Source organism: Neoarius graeffei, chromosome 9, assembly GCF_027579695.1.
Source record: "Neoarius graeffei isolate fNeoGra1 chromosome 9, fNeoGra1.pri, whole genome shotgun sequence".
NCBI classification, from domain to species: Eukaryota; Metazoa; Chordata; class Actinopteri; order Siluriformes; family Ariidae; genus Neoarius; species Neoarius graeffei.
This window is the reverse complement of record NC_083577.1, coordinates 40,335,114-40,361,179: the sequence shown is the minus strand read 5'-3', so window position 1 is coordinate 40,361,179 and position 26,066 is coordinate 40,335,114. Positions and strand designations below refer to the sequence as shown.

The following is a 26,066-nucleotide window of genomic DNA, read 5'->3' as shown; positions in this document are numbered from 1 at the left end:
CTGGAATATGTACAGTTCCTCACCAAGGGATGAATAAAGTTTATTTTATCTTAAAAGACCATTTAGGCGGCATGGTGGTGTAGTGGTTAGCACTGTTGCCTCACAGCAAGAAGGTTCTGGGTTCGAACCCAGTGGCCGACGAGGGTCTTTGTGTGTGGAGTTTGCACGTTCGCCCCGTGTCCGCATGGGTTTCCTCCCACAATCCAAAAGATATGTACCGTAGGTTAATCGGTGGCTCTAGATTGACCGTGAATGGTCGTTTTTGAATGTGTCAGCCCTGCAATGAGCTGGTGACTTGTCCAGGGTATACCCTGCCTCTCACCCATGTTCAGCTGGGACAGGCTCCAGCTTACAGATAAAGCAAAGACCATTAAAAAAAAAATCAGATTCTACAATAACAATTCATAATTTGACAAAAGTCTGTTTTAATTGCATATTTAAACACAACCAAATGAGATAAAAAAAACTCCTGAAATTAAACATTTCTTTATTCAAAAATGCAGTTTTACTCTTGTTCTAGCAGTGGCTTGCTCAGTGCCAGTCTGGCTGTGACACTACGCCATCTAGTGGTCACTTAGAAGAAACAACGCCTTGCAGAGATGGGCTTTTGGTGGCTAATATCTGTCATTTTAATCACTTGAGTACTGGGGCTCTGTTTAGGAGTGAACTAAGGCTCATCAGTTGCAGTTTCCCAACCTAAAGTGGTTTACTGACATCCAGAATCAAAATGCTCACAAAGCTTTCACTTATTTCACAAAAGGATCAAATGCATGTAGAACTCGCTATGTGACTGTTTGTGTGTGTGTAAGTGCAGTGAACATGCAGCTCGTTGAAGGAAACAGTGTCACTTATTTCCCAGTCAGCTTCAAGACGTCTCTGACCATCGAACCAATCCCGTCAAAGATCAGGTGCAACTGTGTGTCACACATGAATGCAGGAGAGGTCACTACCTTATTCTTTAGGTCAACATGAACCTCGTGGAGATCAAAAGGTTAAGGCTAAAATCGGACAAGTGTTTACCAGATGTGAAATATTACCTTAATCAGATTTCTTAGTAAATAATGCTGGTGACAGGAGGGGAGAAGAGATGTAAAGGCATTAAAAATTAATTCAACATCGGACATGTGCTGAGAAGGATATGGTGACATCTTTGACTTTATGTTTGGCCCCGAGTGCAGTGATGGCCTGAGCAGTGCCAGCGTAGGGCCACTTGCCCCCCTCCTCTTCCTCATGGCCCACGGTCACTTCCACACCGGGGAGCACCTTCGCTGCCAGCACCGGAGAGATACAGCACAACCTGGAAACCATGAGAGAACAGCATCAACACTGCACACCACAACGAAACAACTGTAACTGCCTAATAAAAGGTGGTTTAGCAGGGCAAAAACAAACAAAGAAAATATCATTCCAGGGCAGGGGAAAAAATAAACCAGCCGAGGGGAAATGATAGTAAAACAGCTCCAAAATGATTGTGTTCAGCTTTCTAAAAAAAGTAAGCCCTGGCAACTACTAGTGCATCTCAAACAGTTAGAATATCATGAAACAGTTCAATATTTTCCACCAGTTATTTAAGAAAGTGAAAATGTGCTAGACTCATTACATATAAGCTAAAATGTTTCAAGCATTCTTCAGTTTTAAAAATTTGATAACTATGGCCTACAGCACAAAAAAACCCCAAACAACACACATCTCAAAATATTAGAATATTTCATTTCAAGTCTGAATAAAACAGTATAAATGCCATGTATCTCTCGGTCTAGTTCAGTACACACAACTACAATCATGGGGAAGACTGCAGACTTGACAGTTCTCCAGGAGATGAACATAGACACCCTCCACAAGGAGCCACAGAAGGTCATTGGTGAAAAGGCTGGTTGGAAAAGGTGCAGAAGCAACACAGCTGACCGTGGCCTTGAGAGGATTATCAATAAACGTCGATTCAAGACCTTTGGAGAGCTTCACAAGGAGTGGATCGAGGCTGGTGTCAGTGCATCAAGAGCCACCACGCACAGACATCTTCAGGAAAGGGGCTACAACTGTCACATTCCTCATATCAAGCCACTCCTGAACCAGAGACAACATCAGGAGTGTCTTACCTGGGCTAAGGAGAGAAAGAACTGGACTGTTGTTCAGTGGCCCAAAGTCCTTTTTTTCCAGATGAAAGTAAATTTTGCATTTCCTTTGGAAATCAAGGTCCTAGAGTCTGGAGGAAGAGTCCAGAGGCACAGAATCCAAGGTGTTTGAAGTCCAGCGTGAAGTTTCTGCAGTCTGTGATGATTTGGAGTGCCAGGTCATCTGTTGGTGTTGGTCCACTGTGGTTTATCAAGTCCAAAGTCAATGCAGCCGTCTACCAGGAGATTTTAGAGCACTTCATGCTTCCATCTGCTGACAAGCTTGATGGAGATGCCGATTTCCTTTTCCAGCAGGACTTGGCACCTGCCCACAGTGCCAAAACTACTACCAAATGGTTTGCTGATGATGATATTACTGTGCTTGACTAGCCAGCCAACTCACCGGACCTGAACCCCAATCTATAGGGTATTGTCAAAAGGAAGATGATGAGAAACACCCGACCCAAAATTACAGATGAGCTGAAGGCTGCTATCAAAGCAACCTGGGCTTCAGTAACACAGCAGTGCCACAGGCTGATCGCCTCCATGCCATGCCACATTGATGCAGTAATTTGTTGTAAAGGAGCTCCAACCAAGTATTGAGTGTATAAATGAACATACTTTTCAGAAGTTGGACATTTCTGTATTGTAAATCCTTTTTTGATTGATCTTAGTAAATATTCTAATAATTTGAGAAACTGGATTTCTGAATTTCATGAGCTATAAGCCATAAAAATCAAAATTAAAAAAATAAATAAATTTAAAAGGCTTGAAATGTTTCACTTTACCAAAAAAACAAAAAAAAAACTTTCATGATATTCTAATTTGTTTGAGATGCACTAGTACACTGTATTTATGGTATTATTAATAATAATAATAATAATAATAATAATAATAGACGGAGTACTTACCCAATCGGCTTGCCTGCTTTATGGAAGTCCTTTAAGACACGTTCCACCTCTTTACTCACAGTACAGTTACTTCCATCGACAGCAAATGTTGACCTGAAAGTCATAATTATGCAGCTTTGGAAACATGTGAAGGAAATTGCCAGTACATACATGTCTACCAATTCAAACATGCTACCTTTTTATCATTACTTCACCCCCAAACAGAAACATCACAGTAACCCTTACAGATTTTTTGCAGCTCCAAAGCCTCCTGGAAAGATGACTGCATCATGGCTAGTGGCACTCAGCTTAACCAGGTCAGTGATGTTACCCCTGGCGATGCGAGCCGACTCAGCTAGGACGTTCCTGAACAACATACATTCAGGATTATGAATAATATAAGAAGCAGAGTTACAGAGAAGACCAAAGGCAGTCATGATGTAGAATCTCCTCCCTGTTCATCAGGGCTCAACATTAAGGACTGCCCGATTGCCCGGGGCAAGTGAAACATACATTGGGGCAAGTGGGATATGTCCCCAACGTGCCCGACCGGGCAAGCTGGAATGAGCATAGATTACAAACTAGCACCACAAAAAAGTTAGGCTTTTTGATCTTTTATTTCAGTTCCTAAAAGCTTCCCTCACTACGTATCCACCATTATTGTCTTGGCTGTTTTCTTCAGGATATCTGCACATTTTTCAAGTACAAATTTAAAGACTTTTAAGACCTTTTCAAGACCTCTAAATGGAAAAATTAAGACTGTACCATGGCAAAGAAAATGATAAATACGACAACTTAAAACTGTTTTCTGCAATAGTTTTTTTTACTAACTTTAAAAAGAATGCACACAATTGGTGAACAACAGGGTGCATCAATGGCAACTGTTAGACATGCAAACAGCTGAAGCAAAGTCATGTGTTCTGGGCCTGCAGAACTACTGTAGCAGCAAGGAGAAGACTGGTGTTTACTGGAGAAAACACCATGAATCATTTCAAAAACGAAAACAATAAACAGCAAGTAGAACCACCTGAACAACCTTAGCCAGCATTATTTCAATCCCCAAAGATTATCTTTGATGATGTGTGATTTTGTGTCCGACAGCAAAATCAGTCTGAGTGTCGTACAGTATACAGCTGGCTGAGGAAGTTCTCGAGTATCTTCTGCATTATAGCAGGTAACAGCATAAACCTGTTTATGCAGTCATACAATCATCAGAGCGTTACATTAAACACAGAACAACTACTGTCACCTTTCATAACCATTATCAATATTAATCAATGTGTTCTAATAACTAAACTAATTATCAGTGCAATTGTTATATCAATGTTCATTATTCAAAAATAATCATTAATTATTATCTATAATCCATGAATAATTGTTTGTATTACTACTACTACTACTACTACTAATAATAATAATAATAATAATAATAACTACTTTTTAATAATTTAAAAAAATTAACTCAATTTTATAACATTTTAAATCACTACTTATTAGCTATATTAGAGTAGCAATTATAATTCAGTATTATTAATTACTACTTAATTAATAAGCAGTGATTATCAAAATGTAATTTAATAATAAGTAGTAATTATTATCAACTACTAAATTATACTAATAAATAATAAGTAGTGATTATAAAAATGCTATAAAATTGAGTCATAAGATTAGTTAAAATTATTATTAAAAAAATAGTAATTATTAGTAGTAGTAGTGATGCAAACTATTCATGGATTATAGATAATTTGTTTTTAATAGTGAACATTGATATAACAATTGAACTGATAATAATAACTAACAAGTATTACTAGTAGTATTATTGTTTATTATTATTATTATTATTATTATTAGTAGTAGTAGTAGTACAGTTATTTTATATCAATGTTTACTATTTAAAAAAAAATTATCTATAATCCATGAGTATTTGTTTGTATTCTACCAATTACTACTTTTTAATAATTTGTAATAATTTTTAATAACTTAATTTTATAACATTTAATAATCCCTAGTACTTATTAATCACTAATTCATAAGTAGTAATGATTAATAATCAATAATAATTACTATTACTACTAATTATTAGTGGTTGTTAATATTATTCTTATTATTATATTAAAAACACTGTTGTAGATGATAAGTAATAAAACAAAAACTTTTTGTACAAATTATTTATATTGTACTATATTTAGAATTATTGTATTTTCTGGAGTTCTTTGTAATTGAGTTTTGAAATAAAGGTTGTTTATATATTTATATTAAACTTAGTACAATAAACAATGTTAATTATGTAAAAAAAAAAAAAGATGCTAATCATTACTATTAGTAGTATTTCCTATAAGCCCCATTTTCCACCTGGCTCTTGTGCGCATGCGCGAACCCCCCTGCATTTCACTCCGGAGCGCTTGACCTCTAACACACGCGCGCGCCTCGTGTCCGTGAAAAGCCAGTTTCCCAGTCCGCTGTGTCCCCAGCGCTGCGGTACCCTCTTTAAACACATTTGTGCGATCCAGCGCTTTTTATCGCAAACGATTCTTCTCCTTATTGTGGGGGTATTTGTCATCCCCCAACCACTTGTCGTTAAACAGACATCTTCCCATAATTATCAACGCTTTCTAGCACCCGCATAAGCTACCTGCGTATCTCTCACTCTTCACAACCACCACACCGCACCACACCACACTTTCTCCAGTAGCCTCCTAACGTTAGTTCTTGATCTACGAAATGCACAGAACACACAGAACCAATGCTGCCCCCAAAAGGTACGCTGGTCACTTTTAAAATTACGGTAAAAAAAAAATACCCAAACCGGATGGAGACATTTCACTCGTTCGGTCCAACATTAAAATTTAATACCTCCCTTTCGAAAATTCCAGTCATTCCAAACAATTTAAGACGTTTTAAGGCCTTGAAAACCGAAAGTTGTATTTAAGACTTTTTAAGGACCCGCGGGAACCCTGTTTCTTAGTCTCAGTTTAATTTACTGCTTTGCAAGTTATTTTATATACCCCCGCTGTTGTAGTATGGTACGCGTACTGTTTATAGACCTCTTGTGCAATGACATCACGCATCACGTGATAATTACAGCCGGGGTCAGACAGACACCATCTTTCATGCAAGCAAGGCTTAATCTGTCTTCAATATGGTTCATTTTTGCGCCGTTTCTGCTTGATCAAACAGAGAGAGAAATAGATAAAAAGGCATTACCGTCTGCCCGCTATCAAGAAAAATGTCAACAAATAGAAACAAATGCTTCAAGAACAACGGGTAAATGAGTGGTTAAAGAATACAAAGAGAGGAGCTCAGCCTGAAAATTCCAGAGAAATTCACGATTGTATTTAAAATGCATTTTACAAAAGCAGAAAGTCGGAAGTGAGGATGGAAGAGTTTGATTAAAAATCTCGTTTTATTTTTTTCTGCTCGCATTTGAGTTAGCGCCTTCATGAAAGTGTCTGACTTTCTTAAAAGGTGAAGCAGCTTCCTTATTCGACACAGAAAACCCAGATTGGTTTCGAAACAACTTGGGCATTTAAAAAAAAAAAAAAAAAAAAAAAAACACAACAAGGAGTGGCATGCGTGATAAATCCTGAAAGAAGAGAACAGATTAAGAGCAGAGAGAGCTGGAGCTTTGCTTCTGTTATCAGAGGAACACAGGCCTGTGCAAAATATATATAAAATTTTTTTTGTTACATTATCCACCTCTAGGTTTAAAAAAAAACAAAAAAAACCCGCTGCATCATGACAGACCGGCTGCACTCAACAGTTACAGGTTGCCAGGTCTGTATAAAACACCCACAACCTACACAATAAACAATAATTTTAAACTCCAACATTATCCTGTCTGTCATGATGCAGCGCGTTGTTTTTTTTTTTTAAACCTAGAGGTGGATGATATTTAAAAAAAAAAAAGAAATATAAATATTCTCAAACACAGTACTGCTCAAAAGTTTTGGCACCCTATTGTTTTTTTTTTTCATGCAAACTTTGTTATCGAGTTCTATTTTATGATTTCTACATTATCGAGTAATGAGCTGTAGGCATGTGAAATGGAAATAAATTGACTAAGGCAGGAAAAACTATTTTGGATAAAATCATTATTGCCCGTTACAAGTAACGGATAACCAAACTTAATCAATAACCAAACTTCAAGTCAGTGTGTGATCTTCATTTTATGTTGCAATTCACAACTATCCTATGGGTTTTCCTAAAAGAAAGAAAGAAAGAAAGAAAGAAAGAAAGAAGTACTTGCAAAATAGGGGGCAAGTGGAAATTAACCCCCACTTGCCCCCCCAGGGCAAGTGGGTTTAAAAGTTAAATGTCGAGCCCTGTTGATTACCTGGACTCCTCTGAAGGCTGCCCCTTGCTGTGGTCTATAACATGCATCTGAGTCACATCAGGAGCATACATCTGGACCTCGGCACCACCCCGACTCAGATGCACCAGGATTCTGTACATATGCATATTTCTGAGTGAATATATCCTAAAGAAATGGTTATGATTTATGAAGGCACAAAAATCTATTGTAGTGGGAAGTCCATTTCCAAAACCCATAGGCAAAAATATTCACTTATGGAGTAACCAACATCATGTATGGTACAGTAGCATGAGGTTTTGGGTGGAGCCTGATACTCACGCTGATGCCTCATGGATCTCTGTACCATCATACACTCCACATCCAGACAGTACCTGGAAACCAGGACAATCAGAAGGTAAAGTCCAATGACAAGCCATAGAGTAATCCATACAGTATAAAGGGTGAAAGTAGTAACACTGTTGGGAAGTAAAAAACATGGCTGCAGCTGAACACACTATTTAGCATACCCTTATGCCTGCATTACCTTCTAGCTCTCTCTTTAGGTATAATGGCATCACTAGTCCCTGCTTCATCACAGCATAAATCCTTTTAAGCTACTTTAGGTTAAAAACAAAAACACTATTTCTCTCTCTCAAGCTGGACATGTACTGCGGAGTTGTGTCCGAAATCACTCACTACTGTACATAGTGGACTATATAGCAAGTTCGCCATTTTGTAGTGCTGTCCGAATGTATAGTGAGAATTATTACACCCTATATAATGGACTCATAGTATCCCAGAATGCACTGTGAAAAGTAGTGATGGTCATGAACCAAGCAATATATACCATCATACAGTGCAGTTCCTTACGACAACGGGCACAAGACAAATTTATAAGTTGTGGCGTGAAAATGGCAATAATATTGTAGCATGTTGGGGTAAATGGACAGAGGAAGAAACACATTATAAATGATCATTCAAGTACAATTAAAAATAGTAAAAACATCTAAAATAGAATAAGACAAAATACAAGAATAAAAGTTACAGTGCAGAGCGAGGAATTAATCAAAAGCCTCAAATTTGATTTAAAGGAGAGCTGAAAGCAAATTCATTAAAATCAAAATTCTATTTCTCATTTAATTAAATATAGGAATGCATTTTTGATAGCTATTCACCAAGACTTTTGAACAGTACTGTTCTGAGAATATATCTTTTTTGTGTGTTACATCATTCACCGCTAGGTTTAAAAAAAAAACCTGCGCTGCGTCATGACAGACAGGATAGTGTTCGAGTTTAAAATTATTGTTTAGTGTGTAGGTTGTGGGTGTTTTATACAGACCTGGTAACCTGTAACTGAATCAGTGCAGCCGGTCTGTCATGACACAGCACGTTTTTTTTTTTTAAATAAACCTAGAGGTGGATGATGGGAGGGGAAAACAAACAAAAAAACCCCAAACAAACAGATACATAAATATTTTGCACAGGCCTGTGTTCCTCTGATAACAGAAACAAAGCTCCAGCTCTCTCTGCTCTTAATCTGTTCTCTTCTTTCAGGATTCATCGAGCATGTCGCTCCTTGTTGAGTTTTTTTATGCCAGAGTTGTTTTGAATCCGGGTTTTCTGTGTCGAATAAGGAAGCGGCTTCACCTTTAAGAAAATCAAACAATTTCATGGAGCTAACTCAAGTGCGAACAGAAAAAAATAAAACGAGATTCTTAATCAAACTCTTCCATCCTCACTTCCGACTTTCTGCTTTTGTAAAATATATTTTAAATACAATCGTGAATTCCTCTGGAGTTTTCAGGCTGAGCTCCTCTCGCCGTATTCTTTAACCACTCATTTACCCGTTGTTCTTGAAGCATTTGCTTCAATTTGTTAACATTTTTCTTGATGGTGGGGAGACGGGAATGCCTTTTATTTATTTCTCTGTTTGAACAAGCAAAAACAGCACAAAAATGAACCATACTGAAGACAGATTAAGCCTTGCTTGCATGAAAGACGGTGTCTGTCTGACCCCAGCTGTAATTATCACGTGATGCGTGATGTCGTGCACAAGGGGTCTATCAAACAGTATGCATACCAGACTACAACAGCAGGGGTATTTAAAATAACTTGCAAAGCAGTAAACGAGACAGAGACTAAGAAAACAGCCAAGACATAATGGCGGATACGTAGTGAGGGACGCTTTTAGGAACTGAAATAAAAAGATCAAAAAGCCTAACTTTTGTGGTGCTAGTTCATAATATATGCTCTTTCCAACTTGCCCAGCTGGGCATGTCAAGGACATATCCTACTTGCCCCAATGCATGTTTCACTTGCCCCGGGCAATCGGGCAGTCCTTAATGTTGAGCCCTGTAACATGTCTTATTTACTATTAGCTATTAATAGCTAAATGACAATACAGCTGTTTGCAGTGACAAAGCAATACAATATTTTCCCTCAGCAAATACAGAACAACACCTTTGAAAGTTGACAGAAGGGATTCCTCTAGGGATATTAGGACTAGGATGTCTAAGTTTTGCTGAAAAAAAAAAAAAATGCACTACATGACCAAAAAGTACAGTTATGTGAAAAAGAAAAGTACACCCTCTTCCAGTTACATGGTTTTACTAATCATGACAAAAAAAAAAAAAAAAAAAAAATCATCTGATCCTTACCAGGTCCTAAAATTATGCAAATCTAACCTTAGGTGTAAAGCAACACACAACAGATTCCACCATGTCATAATTTCTTTAATAAAAATTAAGTGAAAATGCAGAATCCATGTGTGAAAAAGTAAGTATACCCCATGATTCAATAGCTTGTAGAACCACATTTTGCAGCAATAACTTGAAGCAATCGTTTTCTGTACGATTTTATCAGTCTCTCACATCGTTGTAGAGGAATTTTGGCCCACTCTTTATAACATTGCTTCAGTTCATTCATGTTTGAGGGCATTTGTTTATGCACAGCTCTCTTAAGGTCCCACCACAGCATTTCAATTGGGTTGAGGTCTGGACTTTGACTTGGCCATTCCAACACCTTGATTCTTTTCTTTTTCAGCCATTCTGCTGTAGATTTGCTTTGATGTGCTTCGGATCATTATCCTGTTGCATGACCCAATTGTGGCCAAGCTTTAGCTGTTGGACAGATGGCCTCACATTTGCCTCTGTATACCAAATTATTCTAGAGGAGTTCATGGTTGACTCAGCCCATGTTTACATTAGACTGTATCAGCGGATCATCAGATTAACGTTTTTAAAATGATTAGTGTGCACACAGCAAAACCAATACACGATTCGCGTGCACATAGCAACGCCAATACACGGATACGCTCGGCTCCGCAGGCATCCTGCGCTCCAAATCACTCCACCCTGAACAGCGAGTGCCCTCTGGAGGGTGCGCACTCCGGCCCTGCGCAGCTCACACAGCGCGCGAGTGAAGTGCACAAGCCACGATTTGGGACTGAGCCGCTGTGTGTGTGATCCCAGCGCATATCACTTACTACTTGCAAGTGGAAGGATGGCAAGCCTAAAGACAATCATAACTACACAATGGGCAGTATTTGCATCAGTGTTTGCAGTATTTTCATACTTTTATACTCTTTAATGAAAGGTGATACAAGGCGGAAGTCCGCGCCGTTTTTCAGCAGTCGCGTCACATGACCAACGCCAGCGAATCAGGAAGGTGGAGGTCACAGTGACGTTGTCCAATGAGACGCCAGCTAGAGCTCAGCACAGCATATCCGCGTATTCTGAATGTTTACACAGCACCGGAGCTGACACGATCTGGATTGAATACGTGGACGCTGGCGGATTCCCGTTTCCCGGCGTTTCCAGGGGGTTTAATGTAAACGGACAGTGCATCCGCGAAGAAAACGAGACAGATACGGTCTAATGTAAATGTAGCCTCAATGACTGCAAGGTGCCCAGGTCCTGTGGCTGCAAAACAAGCCCAAATCATCACCCCTCCACCACAGTGCTTGATGGTTTGTATGAGGTGTGTTTGGTTTTCACCAAACATGGCACTGTGCATTATGGCCAAATATTTCCGCTTTGGTCTCATCTGTCCAAAGGATATTGTTCCAGAAGGCTTGTGACTTGTTCAGATGAATCTTTGCAAACCTAAGCTGTGCTGCCATGTTCTTTTTAGAAAGAAGAGGCTTTCTTCTGGCAACCCTTCCAAACAAATCATACTTGCACAGTCTTTTTCTAATTGTACGGTCATGAACTAGCATTTAACATGCTAACTGTGGCCTGTAGAGTCCTAATTCTTGGGTTTTTTGCAATTTCTTGAGCATTGGACAGTCTGACCTTGGAGTAAATTTGCTGGGACGTCCACTCCTGGGAAGATTGGCAACTGTCTTGAATGTTTTCCACTTCTGAATAATCTTTTTCACAGTAGAATGATGGATTTCAAATTGTTTGGAAATGGCCTTATAACCCTTCCCAGACTGATGTGCAGCAACAATTGCTTCTTTAAGATCATTGCTGATGTCTTTCCTCCTTGGCATTGTGTTAACATACACCTGAGTGCTCTAGACAAGCAAACTGGCAAAATTTCTGCTTTTTAAGAGATGGTCACACTTGCTGATGATCAAGTAATCAAATTCATTTGATCAACACCTAGCTGCTAATTGCTTTCATAATTTCTATGGAAGCAGTAAGGGTGTACTTAATTTTTCACACACTGCGACTACATTTTTGGCTTACTTTGTGTTAAATAAATAATGACATGGTGAATATGTCATGTTATTGGTCATCTGAGGTTGTATTTTCCTAATTTTAAGACCTGGTAAGGACCAGATGATTTTTTTTTTTTATTATGTCCTGACAGTTAAAACCTAGACTTGAAAGAGGGTGTACTTTCTTTTTCACACGAATGTATGTGGAATCCTGACCATCACACTTGTGTGTCCTTTCTGAGCATCCCATCCCATTCATTTGCTGTTATAATAATCTCCACTCTTCCGGGAAGGCTTTCCAATAGATTTTGGAGTGTAGCTGTGGGGATTTGTGCTCATTCAGCCCCAAGAGGATTAGTGAGGTCAGGTATTGATGCAGAGCAAGGTGGTGTTCAGTTGGGTGGTGTTTACATTAGACCGTATCAGCGGATCATCAGATTAACATTTTTAAAACGATTCGCGTGCACACAGCAACGCCAATACACGGATACGCTAATCACATGACTAATTAGACAGCACGTCACATGATCCCAGTGCATATCGGGCATGCGCAAGTCACTCACCACTTGCAGGTGGAAGAATGGGAAGCGAACACCTTCTCCAGCAGATAACCACACCTGGCTATGATGTTCATGTTCTCACTGAGTTTAAGCGCCTGAAGGAGGTAAATAAGTTGAAATGTGTAAATAAACCTCAGTGCGGCTCAGCGCTTCCTCCTGCGCTCCAAATCACTCTGCCCTGAACAGCGAGTGCCCTCTGGAGGGTGCGCACTCCGGCCCTGCGCAGCTCACAGAGCGTGCGAGTGAAGCGCACAAGCAGTGATTCGGGACTGAGCCGCTGTGTGTGTGATCCCAACGCCAGCGAATCAGGAAGGTGGATGTCACAGTGACGTTGTCCAATGACGACGTCAGCTAGAGCTCAGCACAGCGTTTCTGCGTTCCTCAATGTTTACACAGCACCGGATCAGATACGAACTGGGTTGAATACATGGGCCCTGGCAGATTCAAGTTGTTCCGCCTGTGGAGTCGTTTCTCGGCGTTTTAATGTGAACGGACAGTGCATCCGCGACGAAAACGAGACGGATACGGTCTAATGTAAACACCACCTCGGTATTCCAGTTCATCCCAAAGGTGTTCAGTGGGGTTGAGGTCAGGGCTCTGTGCCGGACACTCGAGTTCTTCTACTCCAAACTTGGCAAACCATGTCTTCATGGACCTCACTTTGTACACATGGGCAATACAATACACTAACTTATGGTGGTAAATAAAAGTGTGACTTTTCATGGAAAACACAAAATTGTCTGGGTGACCCCAAACTTTTGAACGGTAGTGTACATTCTATACAACAGCACCCGACCAATTAATCGGCATGCTGATATTATCGGCTAACATGAGCTAAACGCAGATAAATCAGTATTTGCTTTGATAATGGCAGATAAATGACCAAAAAAACCAAAAACAAATGGAGAGACAGAAGATGGATCCTTTAACCATCTTATGAATGTTGTCATTGCATAGTTTGTTCACCAGAAGGCGCACTACAACTACACCATTGGTAACACGTTTTTGTAACGCCATCTATACTAATAAAGGAAGGCTGTCTGTCTCTCTGTCTGTTCACCTATGCAGATTGACACGGCTGAATGCACAAAGTCCTCCATACTTTGCACATGGATTGGTGACACCCCAAAGGGGCTCCAAGACAACATTTTCGATTCTCCAAATCATGGGATTAGTGCTAATCCAGCACACTATTCATTTCCCATTGGCTATACGCTCACGCTAACAAACTGCATGCAGCCTTGGCAGCAAATTCCCTCCCCCACTCGCCTGAGAGTTTCAATTGTACAGGACCTCGCAATCGGCACTCCTCACCCGATACTTCCGCTAGGGCCGAGTCTGCATCACTGAGGAGACGTGGGGAGCAATTTAGCCCCTGTGAAGAGCACCATTCAGAGGAAATCAGGTTCACAGGCAATAACTACTAGTAAATCACAATCAGCTGATAAAGATCATAGTTAAATGGTAGCGTGAGCAGCACAATGAGCACTCTCTCCTAGTTAAGATGTTCCTAGTGTTAAGAGGCTTTTGGAAAGCCCACCCCAGAGTAGTAATGGAGTGTTAAAGCATATACGCAGAACCATGGCCTCACTTTTTGTTTATAAATGCCTTGAGATCTCAAGAATGGCACAGGAATAGTTTTAAGCATTAACAATAAATCTCACTCTCATTTCATTATCTGTAGCCGCTTTATCCTGTTCTACAGGGTCGCAGGCAAGCTGGAGCCTATCCCAGCTGACTACGGGCGAAAGGCGGGGTACACCCTGGACAAGTCGCCAAGTCATCACAGGGCCGACACAGAGACACAGACAACCATTCACACTCACATTCACACCTACGGTCAATTTAGAGTCACCAATTAGGTGGGGTTTACATTAGACTGTATCAGCGGATCATCAGATTAACGTTTTTAAAACGATTAGTGTGCACACAGCAACGCCAATACACGATTCGCGTGCACACAGCAACGCCAATACACGGATACGCTCGGCTCCGCAGGCATCCTGCGCTCCAAATCACTCCGCCCTGAACAGCGAGTGCCCTCTGGAGGGTGCGCACTCCGGCCCTGCGCAGCTCACAGAGCGCGCGAGTGAAGCACACAAGCAGTGATTTGGGACTGAGCCGCTGTGTGTGTGATCTCAGTGCATGTCGGGCATGCGCGTCACTTACCACTTGCAAGTGGAAGGATGGCAAGCCTAAAGACAATCATAACTACACAATGGGCAGTATTTGCATCAGTATTTGCAGTATTTTCATACTTTTATACTCTTTAATGAAAGGCGATACAAGGCGGAAGTCCGCGCCGTTTTTCAGCAGTCGCGTCACATGACCAACGCCAGCGAATCAGGAAGGTGAATGTCACAGTGACGTTATCCAATGACGACGCCAGCTAGAGCTCAGCACAGCGTATCCGCGTATTCTCAATGTTTACACAGCACCGGATCAGACACTATCTGGATTGAATACGTGGACCCTGGCGGATTCCCGTTTCCCGGTGTTTCCAGGCGTTTTAATGTAAACGGACAGTGCATCCGCGAAGAAAACGAGACAGATACGGTCTAATGTAAACTTGGCCTTAGCCTAACCTGCATGTCTTCGGACTGTGGGGGAAACCGGAGCACCCGGAGGAAACCCACGCGGACACGGGGAGAACATGCAAACTCCGCACAGAAAGGCCCTCGCCGGCCACGGGGCTCAAACCCAGACCTTCTTGCTGTAAGGCAACAGCACTAACCACTACACCACCGTACCGCCACAATAAATCTAATATAGTAATTTTTATGATTAAAATAATTCACATAGGTAGCGGTCTGAGTGAATGACCTTGACATCTGTGACGTCACTGCAAGAAGGCTATTGGTCATCGCCATTTTCGCTATACTAAAACACAGAGCTGACTCCAACTCCGATCCTCAATTTTGAGCTAATTTATTGCCATGCCATGTAGATGTGTTGCTGGCGGGTGCAGCGACACGACAGAAGGTGGATTTATGTTGCATTCATGGCTCAAGAATGTTCAAACTGCAAAAATTTGGATGTGTTTTGCGAGAAGTTGGGCACATTGGGTGCCTACGAAGTGGTCTCTCCTCTGCACATTTTACTGAAGATTCATATGAAACCTCTGATCTGTTGAGGATCGTTGGCTATAAGCCCATATTGAAAGAGGGTCAAAGTCCTTCCCACGCTATGTGGCGCATAGGGCAGTGTCAATCTCCGTTTCCGTAGCCCTCGGCCTCTCGCCTATTACATGGCTAGGGTTACAGTGGGGGGCTAGTCCTCTGGTAACTGCGAGAGTTTGACTCCCCACTCACATCTGTATTGCAGCATGCCTTGCCAGACAGCAGTAGGTACTCATTTTTATGATGGTCTTTGATATGACCGGATCGTGAGTAGAACTCACGATCTCCTGATCGAGAGGCGGACATGCTAACCACTAGGCCAACTCGCGGTATTGAAAGAGGGTGCAGTACCAACAATTAAAGGAAAAGAAAACTACAAGAAAAGGAAGATATTTATTTAATTTATTTATTTTAAAAGGAAAGCAAGTTCAGTTGCACCAGTTCTCCCGGAGTGTGAGCCGAGGGTTGTTGGTAAAACCCGGGATGGAACGGGACGTGACGTATTATTGCTCGGGCAGTGACCTCCCCATGGTTGTTGCTAAGACCGGTGACATCCCGTCCCATCTTGGGTTTTAGTAATTGCCTGCTCAAGCCAAGCAGTAATGGTGGAGTACTCAGTATGGAGAAAATGGAGAATGAGTGGACCAGCAGTCTAATTTCTCCGCTGGATATGCTTGCCTCAGCAGCAATATCTCGCCCTTATGTGGAAGAAGTGAATGAACGGAGAACTGAATGAACAACTGAAAGTCATTTGGTTTCAAATCAATCGGTCACAAGGTCGGCCTTCAAGAAGCGAGAACACAAACGGGTAAGATGCGACTCTCATTTGGATATAAAACAACACGTTCACCTGCATTTAGATTAATACATGTAACTTGTATTGTGTGTTTAAGTTCCTGGTATAAGATTATTTAATTTGCTTCAGAATGCGATTGTCTCAGTTCGTCTGATTATTTAATTAGCCTTTGACGTTTTATCGGTGAAAATGCATGCATGTACATGTATGCTGCATAAGTTATAACACCCATCCTGTTTTAATGAGAGTCAACCCACAATCAGTGAAGTCAAATCAGTCTTAGTTGAGCAAGTCGGTAACGGTATTTCTTACTTTCACCGTAAATTTTTATTGATATGACTTTGGTCTAGGCCTTTCTGTGTGGAGTTTGCATGTTCTCCCCGTGGGTTTCCTCCAGGTGCTCTGGTTTCCCCCACAGTCCAAAGACATGCAGGTTAGGCTAATTGGTGGCTCTAAATTGACTGTAGGTGTGAATGTGAGTGTGAATGGTTGTTTGTCTTTATGTGTCAGTCCTGCGATGACCTGGCGACTTGTCCAGGGTGTACCCCACCTCTCGCCCATAGTCAGCTGGGATAGGCTCCAGCTTGCCTGCGACCCTGTAGGACAGGATAAGTGACTACAGATAATGGATGGATGGACGGACGGACTTTGGTCTATAGCTGTAAAAGGATGCGGCCTTAAAACCGATTACCGCTGTGACGTCACACACTCAGGGCTGGCTGGGGCAGCGGGGCAGCTCGAATGCCAACTTTGCGGTCGATTTTAACTCTCAAAAATATATTTTTGATTTTTATTCCCATTTATGCAGCACACAAGAGTCAAGGATGGAAATACTATTCACTCAGAAATGTATTTTAAAATAAAAGGTTCTGCATATCTGCTTTAAGGAGATGAAGGCAGCACTTTGGGGAAGAACCATGTATTGTATGGGTGTGATTGTCAGGTGGATACAAACTTTTGGCCATATAGTGTATACTTAGACAGATCTAAATATACACTACCGTTCAAAGGTTTGGGGTCACTTTGAAATGTCCTTATTTTTGAAAGAAAAGCACTGTTCTTTTCAATGAAAATCACTTTAAACTAATCAGAAATACACTCTACAGACCCCTTTCACTGATGTCACCCGAAACCGGAAGTAAACAGACCCTGCGCCATTTTGGAAGACCAACAAACTCGTGATAAGGGGATAATAACGGCAGCGGTATGTGAACCCACGAGAATAAAGTGGAGTGGCAAACGACTTAAACAAACAAATCTGAGCTGTTTTATTTATGATTTATTGGCCCAACAGTAGATTTGAAAGAAACCTGTGTGAGACTTGGCAAAAAACTGTGGATATAATGGATAAGTCTGTGCATGATCTGCGGACACTTTGAGGTAAGCAAACGCAAGAAATTCAGATTTAAAACATGCTAAAGTGGCCCCAAGTTGATAACTGTATGAGGAGCAAGCCTCCCAGACTTCTACAATTTAATAATAATAATAATAATTTAGGATGGTTTGGGGCTTGCTCGCTGCTGCCAGGTTGGTTGTTGAGTAGCCTGACTGTTTTTTTTTTTTTCTTGCGTGTGGTATCATTGTTGACGCGAGGTTGTTTTTTGAACATGCCAATGCGGACACGATTTCCCCTAATGAGTTATGACTCCAGATGCGATGCGTGTGTGGAGGTGTGGAGTCCGCGTGATATGTGCGTAAGATAGGTTTCTCATGTGTTTGGAGATCCGCGCTCCGAGACAAGCGCAAGCACACACACCCCCAAGGGAAAAAAAGGGGCCCCCCGAAAATATCGGCATAGTTCGAACACTGAGTGTAGGCACTGGGTGTAAACAACAAATAGTTTACAATGTCTGGGTAGCAAACAGATGGCAGAATTGGTGTCCGGTCCTCCTTATGTTTCCATTCTCCCTTGCCCCGAGTCTTATCATATGGGTCAAACCCATCAATCACAGCCAGTTTCTGCACATACCGTGCCCTTTCTGCAACTGGTAATGTACTCACATAACCAGAATTATCATCCATCGTGTCACTTTACTCTCGCTCGTACTTTGTTTTATATTGTGAGTGCATGTACTTGGTCTTCCAATATGGCGCCTAACAAAATCTCGCGGCGCGGTGACGTCATGTGAAAGGGGTCTATACATTGCTAATGTGGTAACTGACTATTCTAGCTGCAAATGTCTGGTTTTTGGTGCAATATCTCCGCAGGTGTATAGAGGCCCATTTCCAGCAACTATCACTCCAGTGTTCTAATGGTACAATGTGTTTGCTCATTGCCTCAGAAGGCTAATGGAGGATTAGAAAACCCTTGTACAATCATGTTAGCACAGCTGAAAACAGTTGAGCTCTTTAGAGAAGCTATAAAACTGACCTTCCTTTGAGCAGATTGAGTTTCTGGAGCATCACATTTGTGGGGTCGATTAAATGCTCAAAATGGCCAGAAAAATGTCTTGACTATATTTTCTATTCATTTTACAACTTATGGTGGGAAATAAAAGTGTGACTTTTCATGGAAAGCACAAAATTGTCTGGGTGACCCCAAACTTTTGAACGGTAGTGTACGGGTGGTGTAGTGGTTGGCTCACAGCAAGAAGGTTCTGGGTTCGAACCCAGCAGCCGGTGAGGGCCTTTCTGCATGGAGTTTGCATGTTCTCCCTGTGTCTGCGTGGGTTTCCTCCGGGTGCTCCGGTTTCCCCCACAGTCCAAAGACATGCAGGTTAGGTTAAAGTGCCATTCCACCATTGGATGTATTCTTTGGCATAAAATACAATATATTTTGACAACATATATAAATGGTATCACTAGATAGAGAAATCTTTTAGCTTCAAAATGATATATCAAACATAATTTTGACAACGACAAGTATATTAATTTTGTGACCAAAGTCACCTACCCTTTTAATTTCTGCGCATGATGCCATCGGCAGGTTCCCCTTCTTGTGTACCACGTGACGTGTGACGTGGCACATATTATCAGCAATGGCGGATAGAACGCGATAAAAATAATACCAATAAATCTAGCTAATACCAATAAATCTAGCTAACTGAAAGATTAACTCAAAATTTTTCGCAATTTTTTTGGCCCCCATATACGAGGAGAAATGACTCTCTCACTTTGGGGGTTTCCTGGTCTAAAAATGTACCGACTAGTGGCCTAGTGGTAGCGTGTCCGCCTCTCGATCGGGAGATTGTGAGTTTTATTCATGGTCGGGTCATACCAAAGACCATCATAAAAATGGTACCTACCGCCATCTGGCAAGGCACGCTGCAATACAGATGTGCATGGGGAGTTAAACTCTCGTGGTTACCAGAGGACTAGCCCCCCACTGTAACCCTAGCTATGTAATAGGCGAGAGGCCGAGGGCTATGGAAACGGAGATCGGCGCCGCCCGATGCGCCACATACAGGTTGGGCCTGGTTAGTACTTGAGTGGGAGACTGACTAGGAATACCAGGTACTGTAAGGCGTGGGAAGGACTTTGAGTTTGAGTTGGTCTAAAAATAGACCGACACGTGGTACACAAGAAGGGGAACCTGCCGATGACATCACGTTTCACTACCGCGCGGAAATTAAAAGGGTAGGTGACTTTGGTCGCAAAATTAATATACTTGTCGTTGTCAAAAAATTATGTTTGATATATCATTTTGAAGCTAAAAGATTTCTCTGTCTAGTCATGTTGTCATAAAATATATTGTATTTTATGCCAAAGAATACATCCAATGGTGGAATGGCACTTTAACGTGGGGCGGCCTTGGGCTGAGGTGTCCTTGAGCGAGGTACCGAATAGAGCCCTGCACTCCCGCGGGAGTCCCGCGGGACCCGCCCCCTGCACTCCCGCGGGCCGCAAAGCAGTGCGGCACGGGAGAAATTTTGAAAGCTCATTGCGGGCGCAAGTGCACATACGCGCCGCGGACGGGAGCGGTGATAAGCTGCAGTCCCGCTAACTAAAAATGTATTTGAAATAAAATGCATAAATTATTTATGTCTATCATACATAATTTGTGCTGGATATTTTATTTTGCATTAACAAAAACATTTTAAGATGCCTAAAATTGCACAGAGAGTTAGATTGCCATTGATCAAGCTAACGGGAAATCCTTTGATCACGCTAACGACTCGCAGTTCACACCCAGCTACCCAGAGAACCATGAGTGAAGTGATTTACTTGTTGCGTTAGTCTACAACTTTAGTCAGAGAGACATGTTAGACAGTGACGGTAGGCTTGACTCAATGCTATCCCAGAAATCCTTCCTGTAATATGCAAATTTGGCTGTCCAATCAGAGGTGGCCAAATTTGCATATTACAGGAAGGATTTCTGGGATAGCATTGAGTCAAGCCTACCGTCACTGTGTAACATGTCTCTCTGACTAAAGTTGTAGACTAACTCAAGCAGTAAATTGATTCACTTTTCTTACTAGCTCTGCTTTGCAATAAAAAAAAAAAAACAACACACACCATTGATACAAAGCAAGTCCATTCACTTTTTTTATGCTGATCGAAGAATTATAATGGATTCTCATATGAAAAAAAATATGAAAAAAAATGTGTGATTCGCGATTAAATATTTTAATCGTTTGACAGCACTAATTATTATTGTTAATAGAGACAGTACATGCTGAATTGCGAATCAAGGTAAATAATAACAACGTGAGCTGTAAATATTTATGCTGAAATCCACTCAAAGTAGGGGCGGGGCACCATCACGCTGTGTCAAGACAAGAACTTTCCTTAGAAATAACGCGAATGTCTGCATCATGCGGGATTTGCGGGCGGGAGCGGGACTGAAAATCATAATTTTTTTGTGGGCGCGGGCGGGAGCGGGACTGAAAATCATAATTCTTTGCGGGTGGGAGTGGGACTGCACAATGCGGGCGGGAGCGGGACTGAAAAATCCGACCCGCGAACCCCTGACTGCTCCCCGGGCGCTCTGGTGTGGCTGCCCACTGCTCTGGGTGTGTGTGCACTGCTTCAGATGGGTTAAATGCAGAGGATGAATATTTCACTGTACTTGAAGTGTGCATGTGACAAATAAAGGTTTCTTCTTCTTCTCTACCCTTAGTTTTCTCTAAAACAGCACCAGTGTTGTTCAAAATGTATATAAACATGTTTGTCTGCAGAGCTGCAGGAATGTTAAGCACAAGCACTCATTCATTTTCTAAAGTTAGCTTTCCATTTGACAGGACGACAGCTGTAGCAGGAAGTAAAGTTCATCAACACCATAAGGTGACCCCGGACTCACCACTGCTACCCTGGCGCTGCTGCTGCACTCGGCGCTGGTGTGGAAGAAGCCCGCACCGTGTGTCTGAGCAAGGCGAGCTGCTGGAGGCTTCAGCAGAAAGGAGTAAGATCTGCAGAGCACTGAGCGAACCGACAACATCTTCACAACAATTACAACTTTTCAGTTCCAAATACAACACTCGAGCTAGAACGCAGTCAAAAATAGCTCTATTTATACCGTAAAACACCGTGTAGAAACGAATTAGTTTTGTATGTACCACACGGTCAATGGTATATAGTCAGAAGCTGCTCGTATCGTCTAAAGATTACGGTAAAATCTTCCTCCACCATCTTTCAATCCTGTAATCAACACTGTAGTGCCACCCTGTGGTTAGAGGAGGTAGTGACGTTGAGCAGTGATCCTGCTGAAGCCTCGCACCAAAGATATGGAAATAAACTGATGCCAAAAAACTCCAACTAACCAAGTTCCAAAAGTGGACAGTAACAAAGTACATTTACTTGAGTATCTTAGATTAGATTAGATAGAATTTTATTGATCCCTTTGGGTGGGTTCCCTCAGGGAAATTAAAATTCCAGTAGCATCATTACAGGATAAACAGTGTGAATGGTTGTCTGTGTCTATGTGTCAGCCCTGTGATGACCTGGCGACTTGTCCAGGGTGTACCCCGCCTTTCGCCCGTAGTCAGCTGGGATAGGCTCCAGCTTGCCTGCGACCCTGTAGAACAGGATAAAGCGGCTAGAGATAATGAGATGAGATGAGATGAGGTATTTGCAGGTGGCACGGTGGTGTAGTGGTTAGCGCTGTCGCTTCACAGCAAGAAGGTCCGGGTTCGAGCCCCGTGGCCGGCGAGGGCCTTTCTGTGCGGAGTTTGCATGTTCTCCCCGTGTCCGCGTGGGTTTCCTCCGGGTGCTCCGGTTTCCCCCACAGTCCAAAGACATGCAGGTTAGGTTAACTGGTGACTCTAAATTGACCGTAGGTGTGAATGTGAGTGTGAATGGTTGTCTGTGTCTATGTGTCAGCCCTGTGATGACCTGGCGACTTGTCCAGGGTGTACCCCGCCTTTCACCCGTAGTCAGCTGGGATAGGCTCCAGCTTGCCTGCGACCCTGTAGGACAGGATAAAGTGGCTAGAGATAATGAGATGAGATGAGGTATTTGCATATACAAATATAAAAAAGAATAAGAACATGATGGGGGGAAGGGCCAACGGAAGAGGTATTGCACATTATATTGCACATTGTCCAGTATTCTTTGTCAGGCTAGGCTACTACTCCTTCCCATCCTCTGTCCTCCTATTACCCCTCCTCCCCCCCAGAGAGGAGTTATCTGTACTTTACTTGAGTATTTTTTTTAAACTTATGACTTTAACTTCACTACATTTGAAAGGGGTCATTCCGTGCCAACTCACCTAAGGGTCCCCACATCACCGTCTCAGATTTTGCTCAAAAAATTCTATAATCAAGAATCATATGTTTGTACCACACATGCAAAATATTAGCTCCCAATTCATTGTAGTTTTGGAACTACTGGCCTTTGAAATTTTGATGTCAAAATACCACATGACGAAATGGCTCTTTCCCCAACTTCAGAGACCCATAACTTTTTATTGCAGCTATCTAGACAGTTGTGTGTGCAGATTCTTACTGAATGATACCCACTCTTTTCAAATCTGTTGTCAGAAAGCCTCTGAAGGACATACGTTTTGCATAATGGGAAGCCAAAAATGACGTTTTGGCCAAAATCACATAAAATTCATTAAAACTCTAGGGGGCATAGTAGAAATATGAAGCTAGTTAGATTTTTTTCCTCACTACATAGTATTTGTAGGGTTGTTATCTGTTCACAGAAACATATTTTGCCATGAAATTTCAATTCCTGAATTTACAAAAAAAATTTTAACATCTTACGTCCTTTCCGAGGGGGCTAAAATAGGGCATTTTCGCCATCTTATTTGGTCATGTGGCTAGGGGTTTAGGATCTTCAAATTTTTTGTGAAGATGCTCTCATATAAGATGTAACTACTCCCTGATTTTTTTTAACAAACGCCCCTTGCTTCATATTTTAATAATTTTTTTTGTACATGGACAGTTTCATCATTTTTCACTTTTTTCCACATTCAGAACTCTGTAACTCTAAATTGGAAGATTCCTACTAGCAGCTATTTCAGATTTACATACACTGACACACAAATTTTCATATTTTAGTAGTTGTATGCCCAAGAAATTCATATTTTTCTTTCTATTGGGACCTAAAAACAGCTATTTGGCCAAAAATGACAAAAACGCTGGGCAGCTTTTAATAAACAAGGGAATAATAAAGGGGTGTTTTGCACACAAATTAAGGCTTATAAGAACCTAATCTAGGCATACACATTTCCTGAACAACTTTTTCTGTATTGTATATTATTTTTTGCAATTAGAAAATTTTAGGTATAATTGCAATTTTTGTTGAATATCCTTGGAAAATATAGAAAAATAACAACAAAATTCTGGAGTAGTATTTTTTATATACTTCAAGGTTGTGTAAGCACAAAACATTTAGCAATGAGGTTTTATTTACATATTAACACATTCAATGATCCATGATCATGATGTTGAAAAACATCACAAGATTTGTACATAATTTAAAGTCAAATATGGGCATCCGTGATAATGGGTAATTCATTCACAGGCAGTACAGTTTCATGTGATGTGCTCAGACACTCATAAACTGTCATCTTGCACCATCAGAATGACTTCAACTTGGAGGCTGAGTGGCATTTTTTTGCCACCAGCCACGGAAAAAGTCCGTGTGACGGTATTGGGGGCACAGTGAAACGACTTGTTGCAAGGGCTAGTTTGCAAGCAGCTGACCATAACCAAATTCTCACAGCTGAAGCAATGTATAAATGGGCTGACCAGAATATCATGGGAATCAAGTTTTTCTTTGTCTCTGCAGAAGAAATTCTTCACAATGCTGTGGCATACAAGTTGGAACAGCGTTTCAAAAATGTTTCAACCTTTCCTGGAACAAGATCTCATCACAGCTTCTGCCCAATTGCACCCACTCAGCTGGAGATGAGAAGGGTTTCTTCTGATGTGGTACCATCATCGGTAGTGGACATAGGACCTGAAACCACACCAGTTTTACAGTCCCAGTTACAGGCCCCAAGCCAAATGTCCCAATCTGCACCAAATATGTACCAGCCAGGCAAATATATTGCCTGTGTTTATGACAGAAAATGGTACATTGGAAATATTGTCACCAGAAATGAAGAAGAAAATGATGTGTATGTCAATTTCATGAGACAAGGACGAGGCAACACATTCTCATGGCCACCACAAAGCAGGAAAGATGAATGTTGGGTGCCTTTGCTTCATGTCCTTTGTGTGGTAGAGGCCCCAAACATAAAAAGTGGGGGATGCCATTACCAACTAACAGAGGATGACTTCAAACTTGTGAAAGACTTAAGTTTTAACTTATGTACTACTAGGTGACAGTTTATGAGTGTCTGAGCACATCACATGAAACTGTACTGCCTGTGAATGAATTACCCATTATCACGGATGCCCATATTTGACTTTAAATTATGTACAAATCTTGTGATGTTTTTCAACATCATGATCATGGATCATTGAATGTGTTAATATGTAAATAAAACCTCATTGCTAAATGTTTTGTGCTTACACAACCTTGAAGTATATAAAAAATACTACTCCAGAATTTTGTTGTTATTTTTCTATATTTTCCAAGGATATTCAACAAAAATTGCAATTATACCTAAAATTTTCTAATTGCAAAAAATAATATACAATACAGAAAAAGTTGTTCAGGAAATGTGTATGCCTAGATTAGGTTCTTATAAGCCTTAATTTGTGTGCAAAACACCCCTTTATTATTCCCTTGTTTATTAAAAGCTGCCCAGCGTTTTTGTCATTTTTGGCCAAATAGCTGTTTTTAGGTCCCAATAGAAAGAAAAATATGAATTTCTTGGGCATACAACTACTAAAATATGAAAATTTGTGTGTCAGTGTATGTAAATCTGAAATAGCTGCTAGTAGGAATCTTCCAATTTAGAGTTACAGAGTTCTGAATGTGGAAAAAAGTGAAAAATGATGAAACTGTCCATGTACAAAAAAAAATATTAAAATATGAAGCAAGGGGCGTTTGTTAAAAAAAATCAGGGAGTAGTTACATCTTATATGAGAGCATCTTCACAAAAAACTAGAAGATCCTAAACCCCTAGCCACATTAACAAATAAGATGGCAAAAATGCCCTATTTTAGCCCCCTCGGAAAGGACGTAAGATGTTAAAAAAAATTTTAAAAATTCAGGAATATAATTTTCATCGCAAAATATGTTTCTGTGAACAGATAACAACCCTACAATTACTATGTAATGAGGAAAAAAATCTAACTA

The 26,066-nt window shown here is 41.1% G+C and overlaps 1 protein-coding gene across 1 annotated transcript; it reads right to left on the bottom strand.

Annotated features, from left to right (window-relative positions):
* Positions 1-401: 401 nt before the first annotated feature.
* Positions 402-21,886, bottom strand: gatd3 (glutamine amidotransferase class 1 domain containing 3). The gene is made up of 7 exons (XM_060929480.1): positions 21,670-21,886; positions 7,632-7,684; positions 7,335-7,445; positions 3,248-3,367; positions 3,023-3,115; positions 1,142-1,297; positions 402-978 (listed from the first exon to the last, which is right to left on the bottom strand). The coding sequence occupies exons 1-7, from the start codon at positions 21,805-21,807 to the stop codon at positions 849-851; spliced, it is 801 nt and encodes a 266-aa protein (XP_060785463.1). The 5' UTR covers positions 21,808-21,886; the 3' UTR covers positions 402-848.
* Between the last annotated feature and the right edge of the window lie 4,180 nt (positions 21,887-26,066).